The sequence below is a fragment of the Mesoplodon mirus genome (genome assembly GCF_964341445.2).
Source record: "Mesoplodon mirus genome assembly, chromosome: 9".
Classification (NCBI taxonomy): domain Eukaryota; kingdom Metazoa; phylum Chordata; class Mammalia; order Artiodactyla; family Ziphiidae; genus Mesoplodon; species Mesoplodon mirus.
Genome location: NC_138985.1, coordinates 17985422 through 18001984, shown reverse-complemented (window position 1 = coordinate 18001984; position 16563 = coordinate 17985422). Strand labels below are relative to the sequence as shown.

Sequence of the window (16563 nt, the reverse complement as noted above, 5' to 3'; positions counted from 1 at the left end):
TATTTTCTAAAGGCTGTCCAGCCACTCTCCTGGGAGGGGACTGGGAGACTCAGCTGTTTGCTGCTGGGCAGGGTGGGCAGCTTTGGCATCAGTCAGTGACTGCTGAGTTGGAAAGACAGGGGCAACGAGTTTTCTGAGACCTCATCTCTACCATTTCTGGTCCTAATGGTTCTAGGAGATGTTAGCACAAACCAGTGTTACGGAGATTCTTTGATGTGATTAACTATAGGGAAGAATGATGCTTGAAGAAAAACCTTAACACTCTGGAAGAAGAAATTTAAAGTCCACAGAAAAGGGCTTCCCTGGTGGCGCAGTGGTTGGGAGTCCGCCTGCCGATGCAGGGGACACGGGTTCGTGCCCCGGTCCGGGAGGATCCCACATGCCGCGGAACAGCTGGGCCCGTGAGCCATGGCCGCTGGGCCTGCGCGTCCGGAGCCTGTGCTCCACGGCAGGAGAGGCCACAACAGTGAGAGGCCCGCGTACCGAAAAAATAAATAAATAAATAAATAAATAAAGTCCACAGAAAGAAAGATGGTGGGTGATGTGTTAAATAACTGTGTGTTATGAAAGGGCAAAGAAAGTAGGTTAGTATCAACACGGGGAAGATCAGTAACACATTCATAAAGGGAGCCCCTTGGTATCGTTCAACTGCACAGAATTATTATTTAAGAAAGTTTCAGGGTCCTGCTTGTAAACATTAGTATGTGCAAATACCAACCTCTCCTCCTATACTAAAACTCTGAAAGTCAAACCTGACCATAGAAATTCAAATATATGATTTAAAAACAGATACTCATGACGGCAATAAAGGCATAAAACTTTTTTAAAAAAATATTCCGCAACTTTATTCAGACTAATTAACTATGAACTGTCTCTAGGGCCATATGACCAACAAAGGATTTGAGTGAGTTACTTCCATGCATGCACTTTACTATAGAAATAAATCAATGGGTGGCACTTGGGAGCATTCTGGGGAGTTGTTCTAATTCAACAAACACTCATTAAGCAAGTGCTGTCCAAGAGCTCAGGCTCCATTCACAGGGCCATTCTGCCACTACCCAGTTTTCCAAAATAGAAGATTTCTTTCTGTATTTCTTTTTCGTTTGTTTTGCTTTTATTTTTTAAAATTTGTTTTAATTGAAGTATAGTTGATTTACAATGCTGTGCCAATCTCTGTTGTACAGCAAAGTGACTCAGTTCTACACATATAGACACTCTTTTTTTAATATTCTTTTCCATTATTGAATATAGGTCCCTGTAAGGCAGAAAACTTTAAAAATTAGACATGAAATTAAATCAGGGCCATATCTAATAAATTTAACTAATCTTCCAGAATTCAATGCAAAAATATTTGTTCACATTTACACACTGGTCCTATGCAAACCTGCAGAAATGGAGTGTTGGAGTGTTCTTTCTCTTTCTGTATATTTAAATACTTTAAAAATGTTATCCATCTTATTATTTCCAGGTTCTGAGTAGGGTGAGGCCTCAACTCCATATGCGTTTTGAAAGACTCAAGACAGCCTCAAATTTCAATCCAGCTGCATCACTTCTATTTACACATGGACCGGTGTTATTAATCTGGATCACACAATTTCAGTGAGTGGCTACCAGGTAAATGGGATGCCAATCTCATCAGCAGACTCTGTAACGTGGTAAGTATTTATACAACTGGGCTGGAATCTCACCTAATTGGGCTATTGGAGCTAAGTAAGAATTGAAGTTCAAGTTCTCTCATGTTTGCAGAAAACTCCATGTACAGAAATCACTACCTATGGTTTAATAAGGAGTTGGAAGATGACAAGATGACATGAACATTTGGCAACCATGCTGAATTCATCACTGTTCCAGGCTTCCATTAGCATATAACCACTACTGCAAGGGAGTGCAATAAGCCGCTTCCAGAGCCACATTGTCTTTGTTTTTGGTTCTTTTCCCCCTTTCTTCAATCTATAGCACCATATATACAGGTTTGAGGATAGGAAAGCTCTAAAAAAGCTAATATGAAAAACCTACTGAACCACATACTGGGAACTATGCACCCAGAGACCAAGCGGTTGAGGGGGGGTGGGTCGGGTAGAGAAGATAAAGCAAAACCAACCAGTTTTGAAACATAGTCCAGAACCATCTGTTCAATTTTCTTCTTTTCTACACCCTGTAGATGTCTCAAAAGATGGTCTTTTAGCTCAGACACCATCTGAAAACAGAATATAGATTAGATAAGTCACAACCTACCCACTCACACCTGCAACTGGTTTGAATTCTATTCATTTATTAACACTTCCTATCAATATGAAAGATATTGGACCTGAAGATCCCACTGGCAGAAATGCATAACCCACAATGTTCCTTTGGTGGGCGTAAATCAGGGGGCCCCACCATTTTCCTCGAGAGGAATGACTTATGATTCACCCAAAGTCCAGTGAACAGCTGAGAGCCAGGCTCCCAGCCCTGTTGAGAATTCTCCAAAGAAGCCAGTGGAAGTCACTAGCTTAGCAGTCAAAGGCTTTGGGATCTAGCAAAGGACTGAAGTCTACTGCTCCTGGCTCTGGAGAGCTCACAGGAACAGCTCTAAATGTGGAATGACTATGCTAATGGGGGTGGTGGGAAGGGATAGGCTTTGGGTGTTTGCAAGGACAGAGGATGGAGTAAAGGGAAATGCACCAGGTACCTGTCTCTGCACAACATTCCACGCAGCTCCCTGACATGTAAAGGTATGGATATATTTAGCCTAGTGCCTCCAAATGGGCTTGTTTCTATAGCCACACTCTTTTTTTGCCTATCTCTCCCTTTCTGCCTTTTTTTCTCGCTTTTGCCTAAATGGCCTGCTCAGCTACAAACCCTCTTGGCTAGAGAAATCTTTGCACCAATAAACACCATGGGAACTGTACAACTGACAACACAAGTATATATATCTCCTATTTTAGCAGATTTACATTTACGACAGACACCCTGGGTAAACCTGAGCCCCGTGGCATCCTGGGCCAAGACAGAGTGGCATATTATTTCAATTCAGTCTCCGGCATGTGCTAATTGATTAGGTTTAAAAACAATTATTTTTTTTTCTGTGTAAGTTACAATGCATATTTTTGTGCATTTCGATTTTTCTATAATAAGCATAAAGATGAAAATTTAAATTGCTCATAATCCTACCATCTACATTAACATTTTGGTTTTTTATTTTCCTTTTTCCCAGTGTGCACACTCATTCTAATATTTTACAATCTGCTTTTTCTCACATAATAATTTGTCATTAAATATTCATATTAATATTCACTAGTTGTAATGGCTGCAGTGTCCAATTTTATGAAAATACTATAATTGAATTATTTATTCCCTTCTTATACATATGCGATATTTCCTTTACTATTGTTACAAATACCACCAAAAAATCCTTACACAAAAGTTGCTTGCCATATCCTCGATTATTTTGTCAGGCTAAATTCCTAGAAATGGAATTCATTGGCTCCCTACTTAAGGTTATAGAGACACTGCTAAAATGGCTTCCACTGTGGTTATATTAATTTCCAATTCCATCTCATGAGGCTGTCAAATTCCCTGTACCCTGAACTTTCCTAGTATGATTTTTACATTTTTGTCAATTTGATAGACAAAAAAAAGACAAACAAAGAAAAACATTTATTCTGTTTGTCATTTGCTTACAGCAATGTTAAGCATTCTCTTTCTTACCCTGCCCCAACTCAAGACCTCTTGGCCTAAACTAACTTTTGAAAATTCACTGGTCACAGCTTTTGTCCATTTCTCTTCCAGTGTGTTGTTCTCTTACTGATTTATAAACATTACATGCCAAATGTTATTCTTTTATCACATATGTGGCAAATACTTTTTTCTAAACGTATTGCCTTTCTGTTGTTCTCTTCTAAGTTTTCAGTCAATCTTCTCCTGTAGGTTTATGTTCAATAATACACTTAAAAGGCTTTCTCAGTATTTTTTAACTGTCCACTTATTTTATTCAAATTCTTTCACACAGTTTAAATTTTTTATATTAGGTTCCTTAACCTGATATTTCTGTTGGTTTATGATATAAAGTGGCGGTATTTGGGGTGGGAAGAATCTAACTTAATTGTCTTTTCCAAATAGTCAGGCATTGACTGATTCATTGAAAATTATTTCTTTCCACATTGATTTTTAAATGCCTCATTTTTACACATACAACAAATATCCAAATTTAAACTAGAGCCTCCTGTCTATCTTTGTATCAGCACCATATTGTTCCAATTATTGTAGATCAACAACACATTTAGATATCTCGTAATGCCAGTCCCATTCCTCTTTATTTTGTCCAGTGAGTCAGTCAACTGTCAGAGAAATTTCACTGGCTTTTTGTTTATAATTTTACTAAAGTTAGATGCTAAGGATTTGGAAATAATATACTGTTTTTCGTTATATTTTTTAACTGGTTAATCCTAATCAAAAAGAAAATAAATATAGCATCACCAGCTTACTAATTTGCAGCATTATTTTTTAATTTTTTAATTTTATTATTTTCCCAGTTGATTATTTTGTTTGTTGCATTAGACAATCATAGCATCTTCTTTTACTTTTGTTTCTTATTGCATTGGCTAGAATTTCTAAAACAACGTAAAATTTTAGTGAAAATAGCAAGGATACTTAACTTCTTTCTGACGTTAATAGGAATGCCTCCAATGTGACATGAAGAAGGATGCTGGCTATTAGTATTAGACTATACTTTGTTTAAAATTCCAGGAGTGGAATTTTACTTTTATCAACTTTTAGCACCTATAGAATCTTTTTTTTCCTCTTTGACTTAGTCGTGTGATGAATTACATTAATATATTTTCTAATATTAAGCCTTCCTAGAAAGAAGCCCATGTGGCTATGCTATATTTTCAAATAGAGCACTGGGAAGTATTTTAATAACGCCTGTAGTATCTATATTCATAAACACAAGTAGTCACTGTCAGATTCTGGTTTTAAGGTTATGCTGGCTTTTTAAAGTGATTAAGAAGCTTCCCATCTTTTTTTCAAAAATACTTTACATAACATGAGAACGATCTGGTCCTTAAAAGTCTGAAAGCACAAATTCATTAAATAATTTGGGGCCTTTTTTGGAGATAATCTTTGATATTTTTTCCAAATTATTTTATGGTGATTATGCTTTCGGGCTTTCTATCTCTTCTTGGCTCAAGTTTGGTCATTTCTAGTTGCCAAGGAAACTTTGTTTAACTAGAATTTTTAAGTGTATGAATATGTATTTACACATATTTTTCTCATATTTTTAAACTAGCTATATTTAAGGTAATAGATTATCCCATTCCTAAGCCTGCACAGTATTAAAAATATTTTATCAGACTTTTCAGATGTTTAATAGTTTTTTTTTTAAGATTTTGGATTTATCTGCCAATTCTGCTCTTCAATTAATTTATTTTGATTTATATCTCTTTGGTCTTCCTAGTGGTAGGACCTCTTGAGAAAGAATACTTTATCCCGTTGTATTTTAAACCCAAATACAAATGCTACAGAGACGCTGCTGTTTCCTATTTTAAAAATTCTCAGTGCTATACATTTCCTTGTGATGTTTTATAATTATACATTTATTGGGGCGACTGATTAATTCGTGTCTCTCTCACAAGACTACAAATACCAAAAGGGCAGAAATTATATATGTGTCCCTCACCACTGAACCTACAGTGAGTGACTGGCAACAACCCTGTGTTGAAAGAGTGAATGAAAAACAAGAACAGAATGAGAAGTACAATCTAGCCCTTTTCCCTTTCCTTGGAGCCCACTGTTCACAAGCACTGAACATCCCACAGACCACTTACCAGCCCCATAAGCAGCCGCTGGTGGTTGTCTTCCTCCTGGAAGAGGGGTGTTAATCTTGGCTCTGAAATTAAACAGAGCAACAGTCAAGCAGGGTGGTTTTCGGGAATGGGCTGGAAGGAGGAGGCCTCAGCCTGGGTTTCCCTTCTCTGAGTCACTGGGAAAACATAACACTTCCCTGATGGGATGAAAATTTTTCATTCAGTGTGACCTAGTCCTACACGCTGCAACTTATCACTTAGTGATATGCAGAGAGAGAGAGCTGTGAACCAGAGAGGCAGAGACTGGGGAAGAAAGAAAGAAAACAAGGAACACGTTCCCAACACCAATATACTCTGACTTTGATTCCTCTTCAGTGTGAAGACTCACCACTAAGGTCCTCTGTTTCATAGGAGATTGAACGGCTTGGGCCCTCTCTAAACCCTAAGGGAGGGGCAAACCCAGGGATGGGGACTTAGTGGAAGGGTCGCATGACTCCCTTCTTTCTGACCCCAACTTGTCGTTTATAGAGTTACTGAGGCGAGGAGACCAGTCAGTTACTGCGGTAAATAAGAATAATCGGCACAAGTTATGGGACTGAAAAGGTAGCTAACTGAGATGGAAAAGTGGCACATAAGGTTAAACCAAAGGGCACTTTCTCCACCTTGATTTGCACCGCACCAGCAGGACTGGGGGGACAGGAAAACGCCGTCTCTAAAAAGATCTGCCCTAACGCTCTGCTAACGGCACCTTCATGCCGCATCTTCCTCTCCCAGAGCCTGAGTCACAGAGCCCGTCAACAGGCGGAACTGCCCTGGTCAGGGGGCTGAGGACTCCTCGTGGGAGGGCACGGAGGCCTCTTGACCCCTTGAGATAAATCCTAACTGGATCCTACACAGCCTTCATGGTGAACAGTTCAAAACTAGAGCCCAGTAGTTTTTTTTTTTTTTTAGTTCTAATTAAAGTATCCTTTTTTTAAAATTTTTATTTATTTATTTATGGCTGTGTTGGGTCTTCGTTTCTGCGCGAGGGCTTTCTCTAGTTGCGGCAAGCGGGGGCCACTCCTCATCGCCGTGCGCGGGCCTCTCACTATCGCGGCCTCTCTTGTTGCAGAGCACAGGCTCCAGACGCGCAGGCTCAGTAATTATGGCTCACGGGGCTAGCTGCTCCGTGGCATGTGGGATCTTCCCAGACCAGGGCTCGAACCCATGTCCCCTGCATTGGCAGGCAGACTCAACCACTGCACCACCAGAGAAGCCCTAGAGCCCAGTAGTTTTCACGGCTGTTTTGAATTTCACAAGGAATGTTCCGTCTCTGACGGTGATGTTTTTCCTAGGAAACTAGCACAACCAAAGCACATGAGAGGAAGAGGCAAGTTCCCTGAAGGTCATCAAGTGAGAACGACTAGTAACGGGATGCAAACAGGCCTGAAGTACAAGAACAGGAGTTCTACCCAGTCGTGGGAGCCGAGGACACACAGAAACCTCAGCCAGACTGGCAACACTTCCCACAGTGCAAATCCCCTAGCGATGCAAGCAGGGGAGCCTGCGTGCACATTCACATCCCTGGCGGGCTGCTCCTGCCTGGTGCTGGTGGCAGAGCCCTGGCTTCAGGCCTAGATGGCCTGGTTCCCGGGGCTACTCAGTGACTTCACAGCTCATGCAGGCTGTACGCACAGCTGCAGGCTGTGCGGCAACGCATCATATAAAATAATGTCCGTTAGGGTCACCCAACATATACCTAAACATCCAAGCCTGTAAAACAGAAGTGGGACATAAAAACAACAGGTCCTTTTTTAACGGAGGCTGACCTTTATGAAGTGTGAAAGAGTTCCACAGACAAAAATCACAAAAAAAGCCTGTATTGAATATGCTTAGCATCCTCTCCCCCCAGTTTCCCCTGGCTAAGTTCCCCTTCTTTGTCAAGACTTAACTCGGACATCACCCACCGTGGGAAGCCTTTACAACCTTGGTCCCCACTCCTGGCCTAGCCCCTCACCCCCTGCACCCTGCAGCTGCATAATGCCTGTCCCCTGGTTTAGAGACTATGTGTTAGCATTTCTTCCTCACACACTAAAGATAAAACAGCCATCTCAGGTATCCCATGCACCAAGCGAGGGACTGGGCTCTGTAAACACGACTCCGTTGACTCTCATTTTCTTCTCACGCTTGCCCTGAGGAGGACAACACACGAAATGGATAATGGCTTGCCTAAGAGCACATGGTGGCCAAGCTGGAGTTTAAGCCCAGGTCTGTCCACCCCTAAGCCCATGCTCTCCCCCCATAACCACACTGCTTGTCTAGAGGCCCCTCGTCTTTGTGCCCCTATGACCTAGCCCAGTGAGTGCCCAAGTGCTAACCAAAATGAAAGGAGCATACAAGTCAAAGATCCTTGTATGATCAGACAGCTGGAGAGAAAGCAGCTCTAAGCCAAGGGAACTGCACCCTGGGAGTACAGCCAGAGGGCATGCTAATTCGATCAGTTCTATGGGGAAACAGAAGGAAAACCAACAGTCAGGGCCTCCTCAGCAAGAGCAGCTGTCCCCGAAGGACCTGGTGCCAAGAGAGACATGGAAGGAGCTGGGTGGCCACCGTGATGGGAAAATAGTAAAGGGTGCTGCCTTCACAGCACTAGTGGAAGTGATTTCCCTGCCACCCCACAGTGGGAGGAAGAACAGTATTACAAACAAAACACTGACTGAAATCCAGAACGTTTTAGTACAGGTCTTTTCTTACCCAAATTCCTTGCGTCTAGGTTAGAAATCACCCTACAAAGAAATGAGCCAATGTTATTCACACAGGAAGCATCATTTAAAAAAAAAAAAACAATGAAAGCCACAACACCATACAAAGATATACTCCTTTAAAAACCCATAAAACCACCGCAGAAACTGTTCTCAGGCTGCCGAAAACCTCAAAAACTTTAATCAACTTGGCAAAAGCTGCATTAGGCAATTATAAAATCTCAAAACTCTTTGGTGCAAACAATGACAATAATTTAGAACAATTACAGCTCTCAGTCATTGGAAATAAGGGGAACAGAAAAGAGAACAGGGGTTGGAATGGGGCCTATGCTTATAGCACTCCGAGATGACTCATCTACCCAGAAAATATGCTTTAAAAATAAGAGCAAGCTCAGCAGCCCACTTACACTTTTTAAAAATCAACCTAATGTTTGTACCCCTCTAAAGTGCTCAACTAATAAGAGTTTTCTTTACTACTTATTCCTTCTAAGTCATCCACCCCCAGGATGCAAATCTAAAAGGTTTAACATATACATTTTTCCCACTAGAAACTCCAGCTCCAAACTCCAGAATAGGGCTCAGGTGGCTGCATTCAGAAGCTGATAGCATCATCTTGCTGAGGATACACAACAAAAGTAAGCTACGTCGCTGAAAGGTTAGCCAAGAAAGTAATTGCAAAATATAGCCATCTTACAGCTACAAGAATCCCTCATTTTACTTACTTTATTGCATTATCAAGAATATTTCTCACATACACCGTGGACCTTCTTTTTCCTTTTTTCTAGGAGTGAGAACACGTCAAGGGTGGGGAAGGTGAAGGTTTTGTGGGTGACATCTTTCACACTGAGGTCATAATACAATACAGTTAAGAGTTCAGAAAACAGAGAGGTACTTTCCAGGTAATCAGAACACCTAGATTCTTTAACAATTGCTCTAAAAAAGTTTTATTCTGAAACTATTACCTATTTTATACAGTTGCAAGTCAACTACATATTATATACAACCACACTACAACTATATCCAACAATGCTGCAGACAGCTCACGTACTCTTTACCCAGTCTCCCTCAGTGTTTACATCTTCTATAAATAACTATAGTACAACACGCAAATCAGCAAACTGGCACTGGTACAGTGAGCGTAAAGTGCTGTCATTTTATCCCATGTGTAGACTCACACACCACAACGTACCACCATAATCAAGATACAGACCTGCTCCATCACCCTGAAGATCTCCCTTGTGCTATCCCTTGATAGGGGTCACAGTCACTCTTTTCCTTTCAACCATCCCTAAGCCCTAGCAACCACTACTTTGGGAACACCTAGGTTTTTTTTAAATCAATTTTTAACTACACAGGTAGCAGAAAAACACATCTGAGACCCGGATGTTAATCCCACTTCTACTATGAACATGCCGTGTGTGTCCCTTATCCTCTTTGCACTTGAATTTCCTCTTCAAGAGAAGAGAGGTCAGAGAAGCACCGTGGTCTCCCTACTGGGAATCAGCAGCATCAAAGAACAGTGCCTGGCAAGTGGGGAGAGTGCTGGAACATGGGCCAGCCTAACGACCCAAGGGCATCACCTAACCTAATCGGCTGGGCTTCTGCTTCTTGCTCTGCTCTGAGGAACCCACACATACCTCTTCCGAGATCAGGCTGTGCCACTCTCTTCTGACCACGCTGTTGTTATAGTGTAAGTGTGGCTTGGAGTACTTAACATATTCCAGGTTGGAGTTCAGTTTTTCCCAGTAGCCCTTAAAGCTATGCACCTGTAGGAGACAAAATCATTGGTGAGCTTGAGAAGCACGTCCTGTGGTCCAAACTACTCGGCAAGGGCCACGCAAGCCTTGCTGCCAAGCTCGGCTCGCTTCACTTCCTTAGCTCTCATGAAGCAGCATTTCTGAGTGGACACTTCCCACAAAGGATGGCTTTCTTGCCTGATAGGAATTCTAAAATAGACCAGAAGAGGCTGGCCTTCCTCCCTTCCTTTTCGAGTCCCTTTTACACACAGAGAGAGCTACTCACCTCCCTAAGCCAGTAGGACTCCCCTGGGTGAGGGCTAAGTGGGGAAGCCTACACTGAACACATCAAATCATTTCCTCCCCAGAGACCCATTTTTCTGACTCAGATTGTGTCAACAATGCCATGTTTGGTGAGAGAATGTGCACAAGATTTGGAACACGTGGAAGAACAGGTTTACTTTCCCACTAAGTTCATTTACTTCCAAAGGATCTTTTTCAAAACTCAGGAATCAGAAAGGTGAAATGAACTCCTTTCACAATCAGCTGTCGAATACTCCAAGACAGAATTAGTTGGCGACCATCCCATCTAGGTTTTTGATGTATTGATATCATTGTACTACCCTGAAGCAAAAAATACCCATTACGTTCATTTTTAAATAAAATGCAAGTCATATATTTTTTAATGTTGAAGGATATCCTGACAAAAAATTGTTTTTGCAAATGAATGAAGATAGATTTATGATACACACTTTCTTGCCAAAACATATGCAGTTATAAAAGATTTGACTGGGGTCGAGGGTGCAATGTTTGGCCATAAAACAAACTGAGTTAATGTCTACTGTGCAAACAGACTTGGCTGTATTACAAGGGAAAAAAGAGAACTTAAAAAAGATGCCTCAGGCTTCCCTGGTGGTGCCGTGGTTGAGAGTCCGCCTGCCGATGCAGGGGATACGGGTTCGTGCCCCGGTCCGGGAGAATCCCATGTGCCACGGAGCGGCTGGGCCCGTGAGCCATGGCTGCTGAGCCTGCGCGTGCGGAGTCTGTGCTCCGCAACGGGAGAGGCCACAACAGTGAGAGGCCCGCGTACCGCAAAAAAAAAAAAAAGATGCCTCAATCAAGAAAAATGCCCTTTTGTTAAGTAATAGCACATCACCCAAATTCTTATTGGAAGGATAGTCACAACGGACTCAAAATGGATGTTGAAGTATCAGTAAAGTGAGTTACGTAATAAAACTAACTTGCTGTTTCAGAAATTAGTTGGCTGGGGAGGGAGTCCAGGAAAAAGTCTGGAACTGCTTAAGAGGCAAGAGACCATTATTTTGGGATGCGTGAGGAGAGGGGATTCAGAGCACCGCCTAACTGGGCTCCAGAGTCGGGTGCGAGCCACGGCTATCAGTGTGGACACCAGAGACGGTCATGAAACACTAAGGCTGCTGCTGCCGCCACCAAGAAGTCTGTGTGCAAGCACAGGTCACTATCTACACCTCCTCTCCCGGGAGCCTGTGCAGCCCGCCACTGCCAGGGTCCTGGGATCCAGGGACAACTTCCCCGGGAGAACACACGGCGCGCCTCAGGTTGTTGCAATGTCATGTCGGCCTCTGCCGCCGCAGCCTCGCCCCGCACTCCGTACCCCTCCCTCCCCCCGGCCTGAGTGAGCCACAGCACCCTAATCAGCTGCTCTTTTAACCCCCTGCTGTCTGAGCGAAGAATAGACTCCCTCAGGTGACATACATGCAGAGCCGGGGCCAAATCGAAAGCTGAAACCCAGGAGCTATACGAACAAACAAGAGAAAGGGAAATTTCTCCCAGCAGCCTCAGGAGCAGTGGATTAAATCTCCACATCAACTTGATGTACGCTGCATCTCTCGAATACCTGAATAGACAACGAATCATCCCAAAATTGAGGCGGTGGACCTAGGGAGCAACTGTAGACTTGGGGTTTGCTTTCTGCATCTAATTTGTTTCTGGTTTTATGTTTATATTAGTTTAGTATTTAGAGTTTATTATCATTGGTAGATTTGTTTATTGATTTGATTGCTCTCTTCCTTCTTTTTTTATATATAGATATATATATATATGTTTTTCCTTTTGCTCTTTTTGTGAGTGTGTATGTGTATGCTTCTTTGTGTGATTTTGTGTGTATAGCTTTGCTTTTACCATTTGTCCTAGGGTTCTGTCTGTCCCTCATTATTTTTTTTTCTTCTTTAGTATAGTTTTTAGCACCTATTATCATTGGTGGAGCTGTTTTTTGGTTTGGTTGGTCTCTTCTTTCTTTCTTTTTCTTTTTTTAAATTACTCTTTAATTTTTTTATTTTTAAAATTTCTTTATTTTAATAACTTTATTTATTTATTTTTCTTTCTTCCTTTTTTTTCCTCCCTTTTCTTCTGAGCCATGTGGCTGACAGGGTCTTGGTGCTCCAGCCAGGTGTCAGGCCTGAGCCTCTGAGATGGGAGAGCCGAGTTCAGGGCATTGGTCCACCAGAGATCTCCCGGCTCCATGTAACATCAAACAGCAAAAGCTCTCCCAGAGATCTCCATCTCAACGCTAAGACCCAGCTCCACTCAACGACCAGCAAGCTACAGTGCTGGACACCCTATGCCAAACAACTAGCAAGACAGGAACACAACCACAACCATTAGCAGAGAGGCTGCCTAAATTCATAAGGTCACAGACACCCCAAAACACACCACCGGACACAGTCCTCCCCACCAGAAAGACAAGATCCAGCCTCATCCACCAGAACACAGGAACGAGTCCCCTCCACCAGGAAGCCTACACAACCCACTGAACCAACCTTACCCACTGGGGGCAGACACCAAAAACAGTGGGAACAATTAACCTGCAGCCTGCAAAAAGGAGACTCCAAACACAGTAAGTTAAGCAAAATGACAAGACAGAGAAACACACAACAGATGAAGGAGCAAGGCAAAAACCCATGAGACCAAACAAATGAACAGGAAATAGGCAGTCTACCTGAAAAAGTATTCGGAGTAATGATAGTAAAGATGATTCAAAATCTTGGAAATAGAATGGAGAAAATACAAGAAATGTTTAACAAAGACCTGGAAGAACTAAACAGCAAACAAGCAATGATGAACAACACAATAAATGAAATTAAAAATTCTCTAGAAGGAATCAGTAGCAGAATAACTGAGGCAGAAGAACGAATAAGTGCCCTGGAAGACAAAGTAGTGGAAATAACTACTGTGGCGCAGAATAAAGAAAAAAGAATGAAAAGAATTGAGTACAGTCTCAGACACCTCTAGGACAACATTAAATGCACCAACATTCGAGTTATAGAGGTCCCAGAAGAAGAGAAAAAGAAAGGGACTGAGAAAAGATTTGAAGAGATTATAGTTGAAAACTTCCCTAATATGGGAAAGGAAATAGTTAATTAAGTCCAGGAAGTGCAGAGAGTCCCTTACAGGATAAATCCAAGGAGAAACATGCCAAGACACATATTAATCAAACTATCAAAAATTAAATACAAAGAAAAAATATTAAAAGCAGCAAGGGAAAAACAACAAATAACATACAAGGGAATCCCCATAAGGTTAACAACTGATCTTTCAGCAGAAACTCTGCAAGCCAGAAGGGAGGGGCAGGAAATATTGAAAGTGATGAAAGGGAAAAACCTACAACCAAGATTACTCTAACCAGCAAGGATCTCATTAAGATTCATTGGAGAAATTAAAACCTTTACAGACAAGCAAAAGCTAAGAGAATTCAGCAGAACCAAACCAGCATTACAACAGCGCTAAAGGAACTTCTCTAGGCAGGAAACAGAAGAGAAGGAAAAGATCTACAATAACAAACCCAAAACAATTAAGAAAATGGTAATAGGAACATACATATCGATAACCACCTTAAATGTAAATGGATTAAATGCTCCCACCAAAAGACATAGACTGGCTGAATGGATACAAAAACAAGACCCATATATATGCTGTCTACAAGAGACCCATTTCAAACCTAGGGACCCATACAGACTGAAAGTGAGGGGATGGAAAAAGATATTCCATGCAAATAGAAATCAAAAGAAAGCTGGAGTAACAATTCTCATATCAGACAAAAGACATTAAAATAAAGACGATTACAAGAGACAAAGAAGGACACTACATAATGATCAAGGGATAACTCTAAGAAGAAGATATAACAACTGTAAATATTTATGCACCCAACATAGGAGCACCTCAATACATAAGGCAAATGCTAACAGCCATAAAAGGGGAAATCAACAGTAACACAATCATAGTAGGGGACTTTAACAACCAACTCTTACCAATGGTCAGATCATCCAAAATGAAAATAAATAAGAAAACAAAAGGTTTAAATGATACATTAAATGAGACGGACTCAACTGATATTTATAGGACATCTCATCCGAAAACAACAGAATACACTTTCTTCTCACGTGCTCATGGAACATTCTCCAGGATAGATAATATCTTGGGTCACAAATCAAGCCTTGGTAAATTTAAGAAAACAGAAATTGTATCAAGTATCTTTTCCGACAACAATGCTATGAGACTAGACAGCAATTACAGGAAAAAATCTGTAAAAAAAAAATAATAATAATATGGAGGCTAAACAATACACTACTAAATAACGAAAGATCACTGAAGAAATCAAAGCAGAAATTTAAAAAACCTAGAAACCAATGACAGTGAAAACACGACGACCCAAAACCTATGGGATGTAGCCAAAGCAGTTATAAGGGAAGTTTACAGCAATACAATCCTACCTCAAGAAACAAGAAACATTTCAAATAAACAAGCTAACCTTACACCTAAAGCAATTAGAGAAGGAGAACCAAAAAACCCCAAAGTTAGCAGAAGGAAAGAAATCATAAAGATCAGATCAGAAATAAATGAAAAACAAATCAAGGAAACAATAGCAAAGATCAATAAAACTAAAAGCTGGTTCTTTGAGAAGATAAACAAAATTGATAAACCATTAGCCAGACTCAACAAGAAAAAAAGGGAGAGGACTCAAATCAACAGAAATTGAAATGAAAAAGGAGAAGTAACAACTGACACTGCAGAAATACAAAGGATCATGAGAGATTACTACAAGCAACTATATGCCAATAAAATAGACAACATGGAAGATATGGACAAATTCTTAGAAAAGCACAACCTTCCGAGACTGAACCAGGAAGAAATAGAAAATATAAACAGACCAATCACAAGCACTGAAATTGAGACTATGATTAAAAATCTTCCAACAAACAAAAGCCCAGGACCAGATGGCTTCACAGTTAAATTCTATCAAACATTTAGAGAAGAGCTAACACTTTCCCTTCTCAAACTTTTCCAAAATATAGCAGAAGGAAGAACACTCCCAAACTCATTCTACGAGGCCACCATCACCCTGATACCAATACCAGACAAAGATGTCACAAAGAAAGAAAACTACAGGCCAATATCACTGATGAACATAGATGCAAAAATCCTCAACAAAATACTACCGAACAGAATCCAGCAGCACATTAAAAGGATCATACACCATAATCAAGTGGGGTTTATCCCAGGAATGCAAGGATTCTTCAGTATACGCATATCAATCAATGTAATACACCATATTAACAAATTGAAGGAGATAAACCATATGATCATCTCAATAGATGCAGTAAAAGCTTTTGACAAAATTCAACACTGATTTATGATAAAAAGAAAGTAGGCATAGAAGAAACTTACCTCAGCATAATAAAGGCCATATATGACAAACCCAGAGCCAACATCATTCTCAATGGTGAAAAACTGAAACCATTTCCTCTAAGATCAGGAACAACACAAGGTTGTCCACTCTCACCACTATTATTCAACAGAGTTTTGGAAGTCTTAGCCATGGCAATCAGAGACGAAAAAGAAATAAAAGGAATCCAAATTGGAAAAGAACTAGAACAAAAAATTTCACAATTTGTATGGAAACACAAAAGACCCCGAATAGCAAAGCAATCTTTAGAAAGAAAAACAGAGCTGGAGGAATCTGACTCCCTGACTTCAGACTATACTACAAAGCTACAGTAATCAAGACAGTATGGTACTGGCACAAAAACAGAAAGATAGATAGATGGAACAGGATAGAAAGCCCAGAGACAAACCCACTCACATATGGTCACCTTATCTTTGATAAAGGAGGCAAGAATATAAAATGGAGAAAAGATAGCCTCTTCAATAAGTGGTGCTGGGAAAAATGGACAGCTACATGTAAAAGAATGAAATTAGAACACTCCCTAATGCCATACACAAAAATAAACTCAAACTGGAATAAAGACCTAAATGTAAGGCCAG

At 40.9% G+C, this 16563-nt stretch overlaps 1 protein-coding gene across 1 annotated transcript in view; it reads right to left on the bottom strand.

The window, feature by feature from the left end:
- GSAP (gamma-secretase activating protein) overlaps positions 1 to 16563 on the bottom strand; it is a 91974-nt gene that overhangs the window by 12044 nt on the left and 63367 nt on the right. The window contains exons 20-24 of the mRNA XM_082632316.1: positions 10165 to 10293; positions 9250 to 9308; positions 8520 to 8551; positions 5808 to 5869; positions 2102 to 2197 (exon numbers count right to left, since the gene is read on the bottom strand). Of these exons, the coding sequence (XP_082488442.1) occupies positions 2102 to 2197; positions 5808 to 5869; positions 8520 to 8551; positions 9250 to 9308; positions 10165 to 10293 (378 nt within the window). The remainder of the gene's footprint in view (positions 1 to 2101; positions 2198 to 5807; positions 5870 to 8519; positions 8552 to 9249; positions 9309 to 10164; positions 10294 to 16563) is intronic.